The sequence below is a fragment of the Bactrocera neohumeralis genome, chromosome 2, assembly GCF_024586455.1.
Source record: "Bactrocera neohumeralis isolate Rockhampton chromosome 2, APGP_CSIRO_Bneo_wtdbg2-racon-allhic-juicebox.fasta_v2, whole genome shotgun sequence".
In the NCBI taxonomy this organism is placed as follows: Eukaryota; Metazoa; Arthropoda; class Insecta; order Diptera; family Tephritidae; genus Bactrocera; species Bactrocera neohumeralis.
In genome coordinates, this window is record NC_065919.1 from 26,737,091 (window position 1) to 26,757,260 (window position 20,170).

General features: G+C 35.0%; 1 protein-coding gene across 8 annotated transcripts in view; it reads right to left on the reverse strand.

The window, feature by feature from the left end:
* The window catches only part of LOC126759481 (dystrophin, isoforms A/C/F/G/H), a 558,659-nt gene extending 541,149 nt beyond the window's left edge, over positions 1–17,510 (reverse strand). For 3 of the 8 annotated variants that reach the window (XM_050474333.1, XM_050474325.1, XM_050474318.1), the window contains exon 1: positions 16,997–17,510. In XM_050474333.1, coding sequence (XP_050330290.1) covers positions 16,997–17,102 — 106 coding nt within the window. In that variant the 5' untranslated portion in view covers positions 17,103–17,510. Of the gene's footprint in view, positions 1–4,230; positions 4,447–16,996 lie in introns of those variants that run through there. The other 5 variants (XM_050474357.1, XM_050474402.1, XM_050474338.1 and 2 more) reach the window with 3 other exon arrangements.
* Positions 17,511–20,170: the final 2,660 nt, after the last annotated feature.

The following is a 20,170-nucleotide window of genomic DNA, read 5'->3' on the forward strand; positions in this document are numbered from 1 at the left end:
CCTGCCAAGCCGGTCAGGTCAACACATGTGCACGAGAACGGAGCGAAAGTGAAACAAACTGATGCGTCAGGCCGCCGTCGAAATTTGTTGTTTCTGCGTGTGTATGTGTGTAGTTTTACATGGACCGTTTGCATTCGCGCTCAATGCTTCTTAGTTACTTCTAATACTGGTTCTTCTGTTTGTTTTTAAGTACTCTGCGTGCAATGCGCTTTGTTGTTTTTGTACAGATTTTTTCGTCTGCGTTCGCGTGCACATTTAAACGAGACTTTTATTGTTTTGTTTAATTGTTTGCTCACTTCGCTTCAATATTTGTTTGTTACTTTGGATACGAGGGAAGTGTTCTTTTGTTCTTTTGTTGTTTTGGTTAATTTTTTCGTAATTGTTTCGTGGTTTGTGTTTACCAACTACAACAGCATTGGTGTAATCTTGCGAGTTGAGAATGTATGTGACTGGCTTGCGGTGCATCGTGGGTTCGTATAAGAGTCTAAACAAATTGAAGTGATACCACGATTGGAATTTAAGTGTGCTCTGCCCAATCCACAAAAATGGAGATCCCACAATCTGCGCCAACTATCGGGGAATAAGCCTCCTCAACATCGCATATAAGGTTCTATTGAGCGTATTTTGTGAAAAATTATAGCCCACGGTCAACAAACCAATTGGACCTTAGCAGTACGGCTTTAGGCATGGAAAACCAATAACTGACCACATATACACCATGCGCCAAATCTTTGAAAAAACCCGTCCAAAGAGGATCGACACACACCACCACGTCACTGTTTAAAGTCATAACTTGGAAGCCGTAGATAATTTCGTCTATCGTGGAACCAGTATTAATAGCATCACCAATGTCAGCCTTGAAATCCAACAGGTTCTACTTCGGGCTGAGTAGGCAATTGAGAAGTAAAGTTCTCTATCGACGAACAAAAACCAAAACCCACGTCCTGCTATGCGGTGCAGAGCCATTGACTATGACAACATCTGATGTGTCGACGTTACGGGTTTTAAAGAGAACAAGTAAGGAAGGGCTAAGTTCGGGTGTCACCGAACATTTTATACTCTCGCATGGTAAAGTGATAATCGAGATTTCATAATACGTCATTTACATATTTTTCAAATACCGTATTTTTGTAAAGTTTTATTCCGCTATCATCATTGGTTCCTAATGTTTATACTCGTATTATACAGAGAAGGCATCAGATGGAATTCAAAATAGCGTTATATTGGAAGAAGACGTGGTTGTGAACCGATTTCAAACATATTTCGTACATGTCATCAGGGTGTTAAGAAAATATTATATACCGAATTTCATTGAAATCGGTGAAGTACTTCCTGAGATATGGTTCTTGGTCCATAAGTGGGCGGCGCCACGCCCATTTTCAATTTTTAAAAAAAGCCTGGGTGCAGCTTCCTTCTGCCACTTCTTCCGCAAAATTTAGTGTTTCTGACGTTTTTTGTTAGTCGGTTAACGCACTTTTAGTGATTTTGAACATAACCTTTGTATGGGAGGTGGGCGTGGTTATTATCCGTTTTCTTCCATTTTTGAACTGTATATGGAAATGCCTAAAGGAAACGACTCTGTAGACTTTCGTTGACATAGCTATAGTAGTTTCCGAGATATGTACAAAAAACTTAGTAGGGGGCGGGGCCACGCCCAGTTTTCCAAAAAAATTACTTCCAACTATGCCCCTCCCGAATGCGATCCTTTGTGCCAAATTTCACTTTAGTATCTTTATTTCTGGCTTAGTTATGACACTTTATAGGTTTTCGGTTTCCGCCATTTTGTGGGCGTGGCAGTAGGCCAATTTTGCCCATCTTCGAACTTAACCTTCTTATGGAGCCAAGGAATACGTGTATCAAGTTTCATCATGATATCTCAATTTTTACTCAAGTTACAGCTTGCACGGACGGACGGACAGACGGACGGACGGACAGACAGACATCCGGATTTCGACTCTACTCGTCGCCCTGATCACTTTGGTATATATAACCCTATATCTGACTCTTTTAGTTTTAGGACTTACAAACAACCGTTATGTGAACAAAACTATAATACTCTCGTTAGCAACATTGTTGCGAGAGTATAAAAATGATGCGAAAGATTTATAGTCGTTTGCACATTGGCTACTGCAAATATCACATTCGATGAAACGATGAGCTGTCCGAGATATATGACGACGTTGACTTAGTTCAGCGAATTAACAGACAGCGGCTGCGCTGACTAGGTCATGTCGTCCGAATGGACGAAACCACTCCTGCTCTGAAAGTATTCGACGCAGTTTCTTTCCATTTCCAGAAGAAAATTAAATGCATGTTTTTGTCTAGTTCTCATAACCACAAAATTTTGAACACAGGTCAGTCAAGTTTTGTCTATTAAATGAGTTTTATAAATGTGCTGAAACAGCTCAATTGAAGACAATTTCTTATATTGAAAACATATTTTCCTACAGAGTGTTCATGGAGTGAAAGAGGTACTAAACACCATGGATATCAAGTCTTTATGCACAGAGATCATTTGAGTATCAAGAAACTACAGTACCACAAAATTAACTATATCAACAGGAATAATAATTTTAAGCAACCAAACAGACCCAGAATTAATATATATTTTTCAAACTATCAGCTAGTTGAATCATGCGTACAAAAAGTAGTTCTGAGAAACATGGAAATATTTAAATTACATTATTTTTCATTTTCCAGAGAAATAAATAGAATAGAAAAATTGAGAGGTTCTTCTGTATAAATTGTAGAGCACATCAGTGGCGTGATCTAATCGGAAGTATATAAGCATCTAATCGGAAAAATATTCAAAAAACCCTTTGATGTCTTTTTCTAGAAAAAAAATTCCAGCAAAATAGACACATGGAAAGTTGTCATCACATGAGAGGTTCCGCTGTATAAATTGTAGAGCACATCAGTGGGGTGATCTAATCGGAAGTATAACCGAACTCTTATCCTATGGTAATCTTAATATTCTTATAGTAAGATTTAATCGTTTTCGAACTTGATATAATTCAACGAGTCACTTTAAAAATTCACAAAAGGTTTAAAATATCGGTTTTGCAGGTGAAAAATAAAAAAAATATAAATTCTTCGAATAACTGAAACATTTCAATTGATATTCAAATCTGCCAATGTCATTTTGCATATTTCGGCTTTGTTTTATTTCAATATAGGCAGCCATCTAACCGGTTTAACGCTGTTATTAGACGAGATTGTTACGTTTTTTCTGATTTTTTCTTATTTTTTCTGTTTTTGATTTTCCGCTTCTCTTCATGCTTTGGCTGTGAAGTCACCGATTTGAAAACTCGTTCCACTAGGAAACCTTTACAAGCGGTATGTTTGTGTTGTTGCTGCAATGACATAGCCGAGTTAACTGCATTTTTTGACGTTTTACTGCGTTTGCCATTTTTGCACCTCACACATGACACATTTCTGTTATTTACACATTTGCTTTGTTTTATTTATTTATTATTATTTTTTACTGCTTACTGCTTTTGCTATTTTGCATTTCACGCTCACACATATTCGCTTAAAATTGCTGCGCTGACAGCTGGCATTCATTTTGTTATTTATTTTCTTCTTTATGCTAATTCATGTGCCAAGGTTAATTTACACAGCACTTTGATTCAATAATCCATATTATTAATATTTTTTTACGTTTATTATCATTTCGCGCCGCAAATGCACACTTTTGCCTTTGACTCATCATACTCTTCACATATCGCGCTTAATAATGACATTTCATTTTACAATTTTTGTTTAGATTTTTTGCTTTGACAACTACTAACAACAATCAACAGGTGATCACCGGCAACAACAACCACACACGAACGCACGAAACAACGCGAATCGGCGTAAGGGCAGCGACGCGCACGTCAGCGCCGACGTTGGCGACTCCGAACGATGTGGTCGAAACGGGCTCTACCGACGAGTCTGCCAACGGCCGCTCAGCCAAAGCTGCGGTGGTATACACAACACAAATGCCGAAGTACATACATATAATAAGTATATACATATGTGTATACTTAGAAGTTGGCCCGGCCAGAATTTAGTAGGGGAATTTTCTTCCAGAAAACTTAATAACTTTCCATTTTTCGCACTTAAAATTGATATTTTCCATTACAAAATATATTTTTCATCTCTTCTTTCACACTGACTGCACATTTTGCTTTACTTTTGCTGAAAAGCCACTCGACAAATTTTTCACTACCAACTTTTATGACCCACCTTCCGTTTCTCCACATTAAACTACTTTGATTAGAGGTTAAATGTAGCACTTTAGCTAAAAACACTTGAATATTTTCACCTGCCTTTGCGCTTCTGAATTAACTTCCAATAAACACAATTGAAATAAAATAAGAGAAAAACTAAAATAAAAAGTATATTTTTTTATCATGCACTTCGTTTATTCGCGCGGTTTTAAAACACTTTCGTATCGCTCGCTCACTCGGTACCAACTAATCGCTCGGCGACTGCTCAAATGCTTTCCTAGTGCTGGAACTCGAAAAAAGTTACCAACAACAGCAGCAGCGCCAATAAGTTCTACTCAACAAACCAGTCAGCGTAAACAACAAAAAATATAAGCGACTCCCCACTTGTTGAGCGCCGCTGTCGCTGCTCAGAGTAAACCAACAAGCACTTTGGCTCCAACGCTTTGGTGTGAGAGAGTTGAAAGCAGATTTGTACATGTGTGAGAGTGTTGTGACGAGCGAGCGTGCGTGCGGCGCTTAAAAGCGACCGGCACTTTTCGTTTATGTTTCGCTTCCACATCGTTTCAGTTGTTCCAGTGTGTTGTTAATTAAAGTAATGATAATTAAGTAATTGAGAAGGGGTTTGATATTCATTCAACAGTGTTGTCATTACTTGGAAATGAGGAACAATTCCAAATGGGGATAAAAACTATAGAACTGTGTCTAATCATGGAGAAAGGGATTATTTTAAATTGATGATCAGAGTCCCATTTAAAAGTTTTTCCTAAAGACGCATAGACTTTATTCACATTTTTTATAAAATGTGGTACATAGTTCTCTGGCATGCAAGGGAGGTTTATATCGCAGATAGGCGGAATCGGAAATTGCCACTCCCACAAAATTCCGTCAACCGAGAATCTACAAAATGCCATAACAAAGCCGAACATTGAACTAAAAAACTATAAAATAGTTTGGTACCAGCCACCGAAGTATGAAAGGGAATCTGTGTTTTTTAAAAGTTTCTACAAAATGGGCATGGTCCGCATACTTATAGGCAGAAAGTAAATATCTCACAAACCACTAAAGCTATTACCACCAAACTTGCTGAGAACAAGTGTTTTTAGCTCTACCTAACACACAAAAACTTTTGCTAATGAAATGGCTAAATCCGATGATAGCCAAGTCCACCTAACATATAACGGTTATTTTGAAACTTATTACTCGTAAAAGTCAGATAACTCAATAAGAAAATCTGTCTTTAACTTTAAATTTCATACCCAACATGATACCAAATCTTTGCACAGGACTCATTAGAAAAATCGTACCCCCACTTTTCAATGGAGTTTCATATCTCAGGTACTACTCGATCAATATCAAATCAAGTTTTCATTCCGTTCTTATGTTACGTTGTGATAACGAGCAGAATTGGCCTAATAAAGGGCACATAAACTTTCCAGCCCCTCATACCGAATATGCGGACCTTAGTGCCTATGTCTGACTTTGTACTGAAAATATCGCCCAATCTATGAGATATTTTAATGAAATTCAGAGAGAATCTTTTCCTGATAATAATGTACTCTTGTGTCGAAACTTGGTAAATCGAGTCAATAATTTCACCCCATATATCTTATATATAACAAGTAAGGAAGAGCTAAGTTCGGGTGTCACCGAACATTTTATACTCTCGCATGATAAAGTGATAAACAAGATTTCATTATCCGTCATTTACACATTTTTCAAATACCGTATTTGTGTAAAGTTTTATTCCGCTATCATCATTGGTTCCTAATGTATATATTATAAAGAGAAGGCATCAGATGGAATTCAAAATAGCGTTATATTGGAAGAAGGCGTGGTTGTGAACCGAGTTCACCCATATTTTGTACATGTCATCAAGGTGTTATACCGAATTCCAAATATCCATATCCAAATATGCCCCTCCCTAATGCGATCCTTTGTGCCAAACTTCACTTTAATATCTTTATTTATGGCTTAGTTTTGACACTTTATAGGTTTTCGGTTTTCGCCATTTTGTGGGCGTGGCAGTGGACCGATTTTGCCCATCTTCGAACTTAACCTTCTTATGGAGCCTAGAAATACGTGTACCGAGTTTCATCATGATATCTTAATTTTTACTCAAGTTACAGCTTGCACGGACGGACGGACGGACGGACAGACAGACAACCGGATTTCAACTCTACTCGTCACCCTGATCACTTTGGTATATATAACCCTATATCTGGCTCTTTTAGTTTTAGCGCTTACAAACAACCGTTATGTGAACAAAACTATAATACTCTCCTTAGCAACTTTGTTGCGAAAGTATCAAAATTAAACCCCGTTTTTGTGTGTCCGCGCATTACGCCCGAACGCACAGAAAGACGTGAAAATTTACACGGGTATTCCTTTAGTCCTGGAGAAGGTCCTATAGGTGGCCTTTTTTGCAAAATCACCATCGATTTCGCAATTTATGTCTATATTTATAACTCAAGAACGGTTGAACCGATTTGGTTTTATGTTAAAAGTCACAACAATTCTTAAATAAACTAAAATTATATTTCAAAACATAAGCAAGTGTTCAAAATTCATGTAAGAATTATTTCAAAATTTTTTTCTTCAAAAATACAAAATAAAATCACACAGCTACTGGCAAGTTACAGTGGTTTTTCTTTACATAGTTGTAACTGAATAAGAAAAGGTTGAATCATAATGTGAGATGAGTGCATAATATCTGACAAATATTTCTGAAGCCTTGCACAGAGCAATGCAATATTTAAAAGGAACGATCATATATGTATGTGTTCTCCTACGTGTAGTATCTGGGTTTTAGCTGTCGATTTGGCAACTACTTTCGATGAATGTTGGACAAAACATTACCATATGATTAGATATAGGGCGTGAGACGCGCCTCCTTCTTGTTGTAGTGAATAACAGTAAAGGAGTTGCATTGTTATTCATGTGTAATGGATATATATAGTATATGATGATATACTTAATATTCCTTAAGCGATTTACGATGTCAATAAAAAATGTAGATTGCCAATTTTACTATTCCATTATATTGTCATCAAATCGATAAATGATATCCTTGACAAGCCAAAATAAAGAGCGAGCGGAGCCGCATATTTGGTTTAAAAGACTAGTTTAATATAAAACTTTAAACAATCATAAAAAGGTATGTTGAAAATCATGAGTTAACTGAGAGAGAGAGAGAGTTTCCTTTGATAATTATTTGTTCAGGTTAATCTTGGATTTTCTATTTTACTTTATACAGCTTATTTATTAATATGTGCGATATTTAATTAAATTAAGTGTTTCCTTAACTTGCAGTTGCATATGAATGATACTGGCTTAAACAGGAAGTTTAACCTTAGAACCGTGAGTTGGGCACTCAGTGCCCATTCTCACTTTTGATATTGAATTCCTGGGGTTGGGTAGTCCAATTTGACTTATTTTCAGCACTGCGATAAACTATAATTTTAGTTATAAGTTGACAAAATTTTTAGTATCTACAAGTAGCTCTTATAATAAGAAAGTTACGGCGGTTTATATGGTGAGTACTCTATACGTGACTTGGGGCACTCAGTACCCATAATATTTCTTCATATATTTTGTATGAAGAAGCGTAATTTTCTAACGGTTTTGATGATAATTATGCATTTTTAATTAGTTTCACGTAAATATTTCAAGTTAATAGTTCATTTTTAGTTGTGATAAATATAATTTTTTGAAATGAGTGAAGAATTGGAGATTTATTTAGCCAACTTACAGCGAGAATTGACGGAGAATATTTAAAATTATTTGAATTCTAATGATAGCGATGATGATGATGGTGGAAGAGAACCTAAACTTGGTGGTGACCACGAATCGATACCCAGTAACCGGTCCGACTTCGGAGATGATAATACTCAGCCCATTAGAAATCCACTTTTCCAAGAAACATCCGCGAGAAGGCAGTTGTACAACTGGACCCTGACGAAAACAGATTTGATTTGTCATATACGGTTATTGAGGGTAATTGTGGAGAAAAATATTGTGGTTTGGGAAGGAAACAATTAAACTGGTGGTCAAAGCCAAGGCAAAGTGAAAAACGGCGATCGGAATTGGCATTGGTAATGCGTAGACAATCAACGTCACCATTCATGGAAAGTTTTGGATCTAAAAGCGATGCCTTCATACGCGTCTTCCCTGCGTCAATTGTTGAAGGTATTGCTCTTGAGACGAAGAGGAAAGCTAAAAGAATAATATAGGCAAATATGCATCAAACAGTTCCAAAAAATAAGATATTGGCAAGACACAACTGCCAAAACTATTTACATCCTTTGAAGAAGTTAACAACACATTCGAAGAAAAACGTATAAGTGCTTTCAATTCCTCATGACAGTGAGTGAATCCTGTAACAAAAAAAAAACCACAAGTCATACATGCTTATAATGATCATAAAGGTGGTGTTGATACTTTTGACAAAATACTATGTGGATTCTCTGACAAAATAAAAACAAACCGCTGGCCCATGGCATTACTTTATAATATCCTGGATATTGCTGGACTTGCGCTCAGGATGTTTGATCTTAGTCACCCTATGTGAAACACCAATAAGTCTGAAAAGCGCAGAATATTTTTGAAAGAACACTCAATCAATTAGAAAACCGATGCGAAACAAAAATTAGTTCGACAACTTAAATTGCAATGGACTTGATAAATTTCAATCGGGTTCCTGCAGTGGCGAGATCACGTCCAGCAATACAAGTAGGCTTTCAAAATTCATTTTCTTTCAAAACTAGTTCAATTTGAAATATTTTTCCCCATTTTCTTTTCTTGCCACAGATCAACATTTTGAAACGGCGATGTGAAACCTGCAAAACTGCTAAGATCGATAATAAAACAACAGCAGTTTGTGATCATTGCCTTACTCCGACGTGCTCCAAAAACTATATAAGGACGTGTGAAAAGTGCTATTTTGCAAAATACAGTGTCGGCGGCTAATACGGACTCAGACAATGATGAAGATTGGACAAAGACAGCGAAGAATTTCACCGATTTGAGCACTTCGTAATTAAAAATTTATTTGATTTTAATATTCTTAGATAAAAATACCTTTGTTTCTAACAATAAACACAAGTTTCATTAAATTATTTGCATTAACAAGCGAAATATTGGCGTTTATATAAAAAATATGGCTTAAAAGCCTAAATTTCCATACAAAATACATTACTGGGCACTGAGTGCCCAAGTCACGAGTTTAAGTTGTACAGCTATGTCACGGTTCTAAGATTAATATAAAATTATTCGCGCCTCCAGCTACTTTTCCCTAAAATAGCTAATATATTAAAATTCGTCACTTTGAACTTATCTCAATATACCGAAAGAATATATCCCAATTTAGCTAAGGAATCGATCTTTATTTCTCCTATGAGTTTTCATTGTCGACCCAAAACTGGCAAAAACATTTAGTTACTTTTCCATAAAAGTATATTTAAATAACTAGCTAAATGCTAATCTAGTCGATAAAGTTTTAAGTCATCATATCGTAAGAGGTTAGTTGAAATCCGTTTATATCATAAGAACTACAAAGAAGATTACTAGTCTATAACGTTAGGTGTCGATTCGCCAGCTATCTGTTCGCTGTCTTTGCGTGGTGCTCTGTTGGCAAAGAAAATTTTATATAAAAGCAACAACAAAGTTATCGATTTGAATTCGTACAAGGGAAAATGTGGATACCTAATTAAAGTTTCATATTTCAGATCAGTTTTACTACTGCGAAATACGGAGGCTGCTATATATATATTTCTGGCCTAGGCAACACTAAGTGTTGCCAGGTGCAATCTGACATTTCCATTGGAAAGTTTGACATTTTTTAGCATAACATCACTCAGAACGTTTTGTCATTTAATCGTGAATTGTTTTATTTACAGGAATTAAAAAATTCATCTCGGCCAAAAAATGGAATTAACTCGTGAACATTTTCGTGCGATCATTTTTCACAACTTTCGACGTGGATTATCACGACAAGAGTGCATCGATGAACTAAAATCTTTGTATGGCTATGAAGCAACATTCTATAGCACTGTGAAAAACTGGTACAACGAATTCAATCGTGGCCGACGCTCGCTCAAAGACGAATTCCGTGAAGGTCGTCCAAAAACAGCCGTTGTGCCAGAAAACATCGCTGCCGTACGTGAACTGATAATGCAAGACCGTCATGTAACATACCTTCAGATAGAGGCATGCCTATGCATTTCTCCCACCAGCATACATTCGATATTGCATGAACACCTGGCCGTAAAAAAGGTTTGTTCTCGTTGGATCCCGCACAATTTGACAATCGCTCAAAAAAAGGCTCGTGTGGATTGGTGTAAAGAAATGCTGAAAAAATACGATCGCGGTGCTTCAAAAGACGTTAATAAGATCGTCACAGGTGACGAATCATGGACCTATGTGTATGAGCCCGAAACAAAACAGCAATCGACCGTGTGGGTCTTCCAAGACGAGCCAAATCCAACGAAAGTTGTTCGTGGAAGAAGCACTTCGAAGCAAATGGTCGCCTGTTTCTTCGGCAAAACTGGTCATGTGCCGACTGTTCCGCTTGAGCAACGTAGGACGGTCAATTCTGAGTGGTACACCACCATTTGTTTGCCTAAAGTCTTCGGAGAAATTCGAAAAACGAACAAGAGAAGACGAATCATTGTGCACCATGACAATGCGAGCTCTCACACATCGGCTCAAACCAGCGCCTTTTTGACCGGCCAAAACGTCGAATTGATGGGCCATCCGCCGTACAGCCCTGACTTGGCACCCAGTGACTTCTTTTTATTCCCACACATCAAGAAAATAATGCGTGGTCCACGATTTTCGTCGCCAGAAGATGCTGTTGAAGCATTCAAAAACCATGTTTTGGAGGTGTCTCAGTCGGAGTGGAAAAAGTGCTTCGAAAATTGGTTTGAGCGCATGCAAAAGTGTATAAATCTTGATGGAGAATATTTTGAAAAACAATAAAACCATTTTTGTTGATAAATATTCCTATTTTCATTATTAGGCCAGAAATATATATAGCAGCCCTCGTAGTCAAATGATAAATGCAAACGCAAATTTCTTATTTTCTTGGAGTTTAAAAACATAAGGTTTAAAAGGAGTTACAATAGTCCTTTGAAAACAAAATCAAGGAGTTACAAAAACGTTTTTTTTTTCTCACCAAGAGAAATCGTAGCACAATTGCGCATGTGTCAGAAGACATGTGAGCGCACCACAAGTAATGCTCGTTTCTTGAAATATCTCATATAGTTTGTTCGATTCGCTACTCTCCAACAGTTGCCGGGTCGAAAACAGCTCTTCTTTTATATAGCAACTACCATCTGTTGAATAATAAATTAAAATTTTTTCAAAAACGGATTTTTTTTAAATGAGACAAAGTTTTCAGTCTTTTCGGTAGTAATTAATGCTCTGGAACTAGACCATTTTGGTACTAAGTAACCATAAATATCGTGACCTGTGCAATTACAACAAGCGAATTGGAGTGTTGAGTATGAGATATCAAAATATTGAGAGAGAAAGTGATTTTCGTTATCAGTATGTATACGTGCATGTATGTATGTATATATATTTTCATGAATATTGTATATATTACATTATATGTATCTACTCTTTCGTTAGTTACAAATGCAATATAGTGGATGGCATATGCGTGGTGTCTCTGAAATATCCTGGTATTGAATCATTAGTCTTGGTGGGAATTATACATTACTATCTGAAATCGAACAAGATAAAAAACATCAGAGTTAAAAGCTTTCTAACGAGAAAGAGGATGACAACCCCTAGAGCACGTGCAAAATACCGCTGTCTGTTAAATAAAATTCTATGTAAACAAGTAAGGAGGGCTAAGTTCGGGTGTCACCGAACATTTTATACTCTCGCATGATAAAGTGATAATCGAGATTTCATTATACGTCATTTACATATTTTTCAAATATCGTATTTTTGTAAAGTTTTATTCCGCTATCATCATTGGTTCCTAATGTATTATACTCGTATTATACAGAAAAGGCATCAGATGGAATTCAAAATAGCGTTATATTGGAAGAAGGCGTGGTTGTGAACCGATTTCACCCATATTTTGTACATGTCATCAGGGTTTTAAAAAATATTATATACCGAATTTCATTGAAATCGGTTGAGTAGTTCCTGAGATATGGTTTTTGGTCCATAAGTGGGCGAGGCCACGCCCATTTTCAATTTTTAAAAAAAGCCTGGGTGCAGCTTCCTTCTGCAATTTCTTCCGTAAAATTTAGTGTTTCTGACGTTTTTGTTAGTCGGTAAACGCACTTTTATTGATTTTCAACATAACCTTTGTATGGGAGGTGGGCGTGGTTATTATCCGATTTCTTCCATTTTTGAACTGTATATGGAAAAGCCTGAAGAAAAAACGACTCTGTAGAGTTTGGTTGACATAGCTATAGTAGTTTCTGAGATATGTACAAAAAACTTAGTAGGGGCGGGGCCACGCCTACTTTTCCAAAAAATTTACGACCAAATATGCCCCTCCCTAATGCGATCCTTTGTGCCGAATTTCACTTTAATATCTTTATTTATGGCTTAGTTATGACACTTTATAGGTTTTCGGTTTCCGCCATTTTGTGGGCGTGGCAGTAGGCCGATTTTGCCCATCTTCGAACTTAACCTTTTTATGGAGCCAAGAAATACGTGTACCAAGTTTCATCATGATATCTCAATTTTTACTCAAGTTACAGCGTGCACGGACAGACGGACGGACAGACAGACATCCGGATTTCGACTCTACTCGTCACCCTGATCACTTTGGTATATATAACCCTATATCTGACTCTTTTAGTTTTAGGACTTACAAACAACCGTTATGTGAACAAAACTATAATACTCTCCTTAGCAACATTGTTGCGAGAGTATAAAAATATATGCTATCTAATCAAATGGATAGTTTGGTAGTCCATACTAGTTGCGAAGTAGTTGATAACTAGTTGTTTTGAATATTGGTAACATTATATGATAATGTAATACATTAAAATGCTGTATACATATACATATGTATTTTACTGTCGGCTTCTGCACAGTTAATGATATTAAAAGGTTCGCGTTGCTTTTTCAAATCTATCTAGTCTATATTTACATAAAAAAATAACTTAAAAACTTTCTGTGCCATTATCTTAAAATGATAAATTTTGCAAATATACATACATATGTACTTATGTACATACTTGTATATTATGGTATATAAAGTCTATATGGAAGCCATGGACCTGCATAGTTCAAAGATAAGAATAAACTCCACACAGCTTCTACTCAGTCGAAAAAAAGTAAAATACGAAATTAAGCATTTTAAATTGAAATAAGCGAAAATGAAACAAAATCTCGGATTTTTTTTATCATGTCAACCAATTTTCATCTGTAAATAAAGAGCGCCACCTACCTAAAATCTGTTGACATATCTGCAACTGTGGGTGTGTGTGTGTTCGTTTCCACATGTACATGTGTTAATTTGTTTACTCACAAGTGAAGTTGCCGCAAGTACAAAAATAAACAAGAGATAATATGAAATTAAACAGGCAGTACTACACATGCTCTCATTAACATACGAAATGGGCGTAAAAAATGCATGCCACGCTTAACCCAGTAGGCAGAAGCAAAGGTTAGTGTTGCCGAAAAAAGTGAGAGTTTCTTAATGATTTATTAGACGGTTTTTATCATAACTTAAGTTTAAACACTAAAAAAATGTTCATCGAATATTATATTTATCAAGAACTTATAAAAGAAGATAGGAAAGATAGAATTAAAAATTTAAATAAACAACTATTTCGAAGTGTAGGAGATTGCAGAAGCAAGAGTATACCTGTGGGCAAAGAATTTTGAATTTTAAAAAATCGTATAAAAAAATTAATGAAATCGAATCATAATCTCATTAAATTCTCATATAATGGTACTGTTAAAAACTGCTAAAGCACATTAATTTAACGACCGATATAGTGTTAAACAGCTTCATAAAGCTCGGGCTCAAAATTGTACAAAGTGAAAGTGAAATCCCATATCGCGGAACCTGCTCAACCAATTTCAACCAAATTCGGTACATGATATTCTACTGAGATTCTTATGTCACAGTGTAAAACTGGGCGAAAACGGACCACAACTACGCCTACTTCTCTGAAGACACAATTTTAAAGTTCCTCTTGATTCTTTCACTTTCTCGTACACAAATCAAAAAGTAATTAATATAACAAGATACAACTTTGAACGTATAGTGTCTTTGAAGTATGGCAAAAATTGTTCAAATCGAATCACAACTGCTCAAGCGACTAGGTACCGAATATGCGGACCTACAGTTGATTTTTGACGAAAAATACCGATCATTGTGTGAGATATATAACTGAAATGCAGAGAAAATGAGTTGGATCAGATCAATACTTCTTTTAACCTTCATTGACTGTGACTTTATTGCGCATATATCGTCCAACATGTGAGTTATCTCAATTAAAATGTGAGAGCGCATATTATTTATCATTTACGAACCCAAAAATCCTAACTTGATTACCCTTCTCACATAGCCATCTTCAACTTAATTTATACTATGTTCGGACCGACAACGAAAACAAATTTTCGTGGGAAAAACTGGTTTTCGCACGAAAACTTCTGTTTTCGTTCATGTAAAATCTGTCCAACGAAAACACAGTTTTCGCTGAAAACTACTTGAAAACTTACATTCCACTCATTATAATCGGTGCCTGCTCTAGTTTAATCGATGTTTTTGGAAGACATATTTTGCCGGCCCTAAATTGCCACTTGATATTTCTTTACATTCCATATACAAAAATAGCTGTCGCTTGATATTCTCATATTAGGGGGATTCTCTTGCTCTTGCAAAACCTTGCTTGGTGCAGAAATTGCAGAATTTTTCTCTTGGTGCAACGGCACAACAACAAACACACGCAGAAAATTATTTACAATGGCTGTAAAATATGTCAGACCAAAACCCACGTTTATTTTCGTGCCGTCATATATCACTAGATTCTGCAATGGGTGCTCTCTTGTCCTTGCATATTTCGGTATAGGATTTTTGCATTTTGTGTCATCGTGCAATCATGCAAGAGCAAGAGAATGCCGCTATTGATAGTTGTGAGTAAAAACTCATCGAAAACACACATTGTCGGTCCGGACGGCTTAGATACCACAACATACAATTGTGTTTTCGAAATGTTTTCAATGTCGGTCCGAACATAGTATTAGTACATTAACATTAAAATTGAGAATCCAGTTTTTGCACAGCCCATCGATTAACGATAGGCTCTATTAACGATCAGCCATTATAGTGGTATTTATTAGTACTTTTTCTAATGACTAAAATTTATCAACTGATTGCAAAACACCGAATTTACAGCCTGGACAACAACCCGCAGAGTTGCATTCGAGTTTCAACTCGACTTCAGTTCGATAAAGAATTAATGTAGTAAATTAAGATTTTCATTTTGTTTGGTTAATCGATCTAAATTAGAGCTTTAATTGAGCAAAGGCCGGTTTATTGATCATTTAGCCCCTATGCGAAAAAGCTATAACGCCCGATTAATTTATTTTACTAACCAGACTAGAGTTTCAAAAAGGAAAAAAAACGTAGTAGATTTAAACTCATTGAAAAAGGAAGAAAAATAACATAAATTAAATAAAAATTCATTTAAGGACGAACTGTGGTCGGGAAGAGAAAAAGGGGACGTGGTTGAACTGTTAATGGCCATAATTGGTTAACCTCGATTTCCGGTAAACTACGTGACCAATAGAAAACAGTTGAATGTTAAAGGTTTGAAAGGATCTACAACCTTTTTGCACTTCTTTCACATAGCCTTAAGGGGGTATACTGGTCCAGAAGCATGAATTTCAGGTAATTTTTAAAGTGTCGTAAAAAAAGGAAAAATATTTTTATTATCCATTTTCTTATTAGTTATTTGTTAATTTTAGAAGAGTACAGAAAAAAATTAAAAACTAAAAAAAGTAAAAATTTCAAAAATTAAGAGCTGACGAAATGTGGGATCTCTAAAAATTTCCACGTGGCCATACCCATGATTTCAACCCATCTTAGTTATCTGAAACCAAAAAAATAAGGTCCAATCAGATTATTAATCTAAAACCTTATATGCGATGTTGCAATGGCTGGAACTACGGAAAAGTGGGAAATTTTTTTTTTCACAAAATGGCGACTGCCCAAAAAAAAGTTTTTTTGGATAACTTTTTCTGACTATTTCGAATTTTTTAAAAATAATAATAATAAAAATTTGGGGATGGGGCTAGTTCCAATCATAGACAAGCCTTTAAAGAAGACTCTATAAAAATTTCAAGTAAATCGGTCCAGTAGAACCTGAGGAATCGTGGGTATCGTTCCGAAAAAGTCAGTTTTGACTTTTTTTAAATCCTTCCAAGGTCATATTTTTGAAAGTCTAAACTTTCAAGATATGCAAAAAAAAAATCGATTTTTTTAAAATCCTAGACAAGAACACCCCCTTAAAATATATGTGAAAAATTCAAATAAACAAGTTTTCGGATATTTTATTTATATTTTCTTTCATTTTTGTTATATAGTATTACATTTCTTTTCCATTGGATTTAATCCCACGTTTGTTTTTTTTTTTTTGCTTTAAAAAATTTTCTACATGGCCCATAAGTATCCACTACACATATAAGGTACACTATCCATACAGTATTCACTATGTGCTATTTGAACACACTACTCAGCAGCTTTTTATTCGCTATCTTAATATGCATTACAATAGGGATTTAGATATTTTATTACTCACCCATAAATCTGATGCGAAATTCATCATAACCCAGTAGTTGAACGGGCTGCTCGTCGTATGCCGGTTCACAAATAATCTCGTAGTCGTATGGGTCATGCCAATCCATTTTATTTTGTCGGCGATGTTCTTTAAAGCACTTAGAATATTTTGTATCTATTTTTATCAATTTGATTTAATAAATAATTTTGTTTACGTTTTTATGTGTGCACCTTTTTAAACTATTTCCATGTAATAATAAACAATACAATCTAACACAATAAAACACTTTTTGATTAAAAATTGCATGCAGCGCCTAAAAGTAGGCAATATACTTCTTTATGCATTTCATTCTTTTGAGCTTTTGAGCTTTCGCATTAATAATTTAATTACACATAATCCTACACGATTTTAACACTAATAAAAATATTTATCACGCCACACTTGAATTAAACTTAAGTGCTCTGCAGCAGCTTTAAATTCATTATCATTACCGAAATAAAGGTAAAGTAGGAGTACCGTAAAAAGGTAACTACAATCTGAAGTTGAGTTGTAATTTTTTATTTTATATTTAATTATTCTGCATTAATTCACACTTTTCAAATAATTTCTCCTTTTTTCACATATTTTACCAAATAATAATAATAACATTGCATTAAATGAAGCATACCTTTAGGATTCAACGTTTTTACCTTCTATGTTATAAATATATATATATATATATATATCGTATTGCGTTGCAATTTGTATATTATAAGAATTTAAACTAAGTAGTATTATATTTTATTTTTTTCGGTAATGGAATATGTACAGGAAACGAAATTGTTTCAACCCCAACATGTTCTGGCATTGAAATCTCGAGTATCACCCAATGATTTAAAATAAGAAAATTGGTTTTGGATTTTACTATGTAATTTTGGGGAAATTTTGAACTTGTTACTTCGAAAATTGTATAATTTTTAATACAATGCAAATAAATAAAGATATTTCACACCACTGAATTTCTAATTACGAAAAATGATTTTTAACTATTCACTCACAATTGTTTTTTCAAAAAATTCTTTCTTTTTATTTAAATTTTTTTAAAAGTTCACTCTTTATTAACTTTTTATTTAAAAATTTATTTTATTTTTGTTTTTGCAAAAAAAAAATTTTTTTTTTGAATTCGCAATTTATGTGAAACAATTATATATTAATATTCAATATTTCTTCGCAATTAATTTTATATATTCTTATAAAAATATGAATGCCTTTTATATCTAGATCTCCAACTTTGCTCTCCACTTAAAATCTATTTCCACAAAAAACAAGGCAAACAAAAAACCGAAAAAACTCGAACGAAACGCGTCGCGCTGACACTTCTCTCTCTTGCAATGTACGCCTCTCAACTGATTAGAGATGCTCCAACTAGGCGAGCACTAACTATTACGCCACCGTTTTGTAAAAAAAAGCGAAATCCAGCTTATAATTATTATTTTTTCATTTATTGCTTTTCATTTAATTTGTTGTTGCTTCGTCTTCCTCTCTTTATTTGCATTTTGCACGCTTTCCTTATCGCTAACACTAGAGGCGCTCACGCAGCGATAGTTTCAACAACTCAAGATGACAACGACTCCAACACTTGAGCACCTAATTATGCCAATACTCGTGTCTATTTAAGCGCCAAGTGGCAGTTGACAATTTATTCGCATTCCCACATTTTCTGGCACTCGACACTTCGTGGTGCTGAAGTACCGATCCATTTCAGTTGTAGAATTTACTTGAAAAGCCCTTTAGCTGTTGCAGCCTCCCTGAGTTGTCATTCGCGTCCCGTCTACTCAGCACTACTTCCAGCAATGCTCCAGCACTTCTAAGTCATTTGTAGTCACAAATTAAGACATTTTCATTATTTTAATTGTTCATTTGGTGTTTTGTTTTGTTTTTGGGTCCGCAGTATTTTGCTATTTACACTATAATCTCTTAAATGAACACAAATGGTATGGAAAACAACAAAAATGAAGCTTCGCTAATCGCTCTGACATGACTATCTTATCGCTAAATTTTTGAGTAATTTCTGTGCTACGTAGATTTTTAATGAAAATTTCGCAAAAAGGGTGTTCAAAGGCGAGTATGTTTAATTAAATTTTAACATGAATAATTATTTGCTAAATTTTTATGAACTTGATTGATCCTTTCTTTAAAGAGAAAAGCCTGACGAAACATATGATGGGAATCGCCATCTTCCATACGTCTTATTATAAATAATTTTAGTTCCTATAAAAAAAATCCTATCTATCTGATGCCAATAGAAGGCGGTTTTGACTAGCCGTTAAGATTACCATACTTGACAGCGCCTGATTTTATTGTACAGTAGTAATTTTCGGACAATATACGGACTTATGGCAAAAGTGCGATTTCAAGACAAAACTTATGTCAGCAAAAACATAATAGTGAAGGCGGACAGTTGATAAGTTTTTTACTCAAAAAAGAGTTGATATAAATTCTAAGCGGCCAATTATATGAAAAAACAGTTTCATATAAAAAGTAAGGCTCCATTTATAAAGTCATCCAATGTTTAAGAAGCGTCTTTAAAGATAGTGCACCCTAATGATTTAAACAGTTCGTTAAATACTACTGTTTTACAGCTTTGAGTTTATTCCCGCCGACAAACTCGCAGTAAGTAAATCGAAAGTATTTTATTTTCTAGAATTATGGTTCTATAAAAAAACCTTTAATAATTTTTTTGTTAGGCGTTATCTTAACGCTATTTTGAAATATTTGCAGTGATATGTCATTAATATAAAGGGTTTCTCAATATGGTTGGTGAGAGATTAAAACTAATTTTTGTTTATCTAAAGCTCACTTATGCGCTAAACACATAGACGATGACAGGCGACAGGCAACATCTGTCATATATTAAAACACACACGAGCTTATGGACACAGTTATTTAGACAACAGTATCACTTCACGGCAGCAGATTTGCAATTGTCGCTGTCCCCAAATTAAGCCATTTCTAATTTTGCCATCGATTATGGGTAGCTGTGGTGTGGTGCCAGTGTAATTTAAAACAAATTTATTTACTTATTTTTTGCTCTCAAAATTTCAATTCATTTTCAGCCGCTGTTTTGTTAAAATCAAAAATTTTAATAGTTGTTCGATCAGTTTCTATCATGTCACAGTAATAATTTTTATTTTTAATCTCCATTTAATGGGTTTT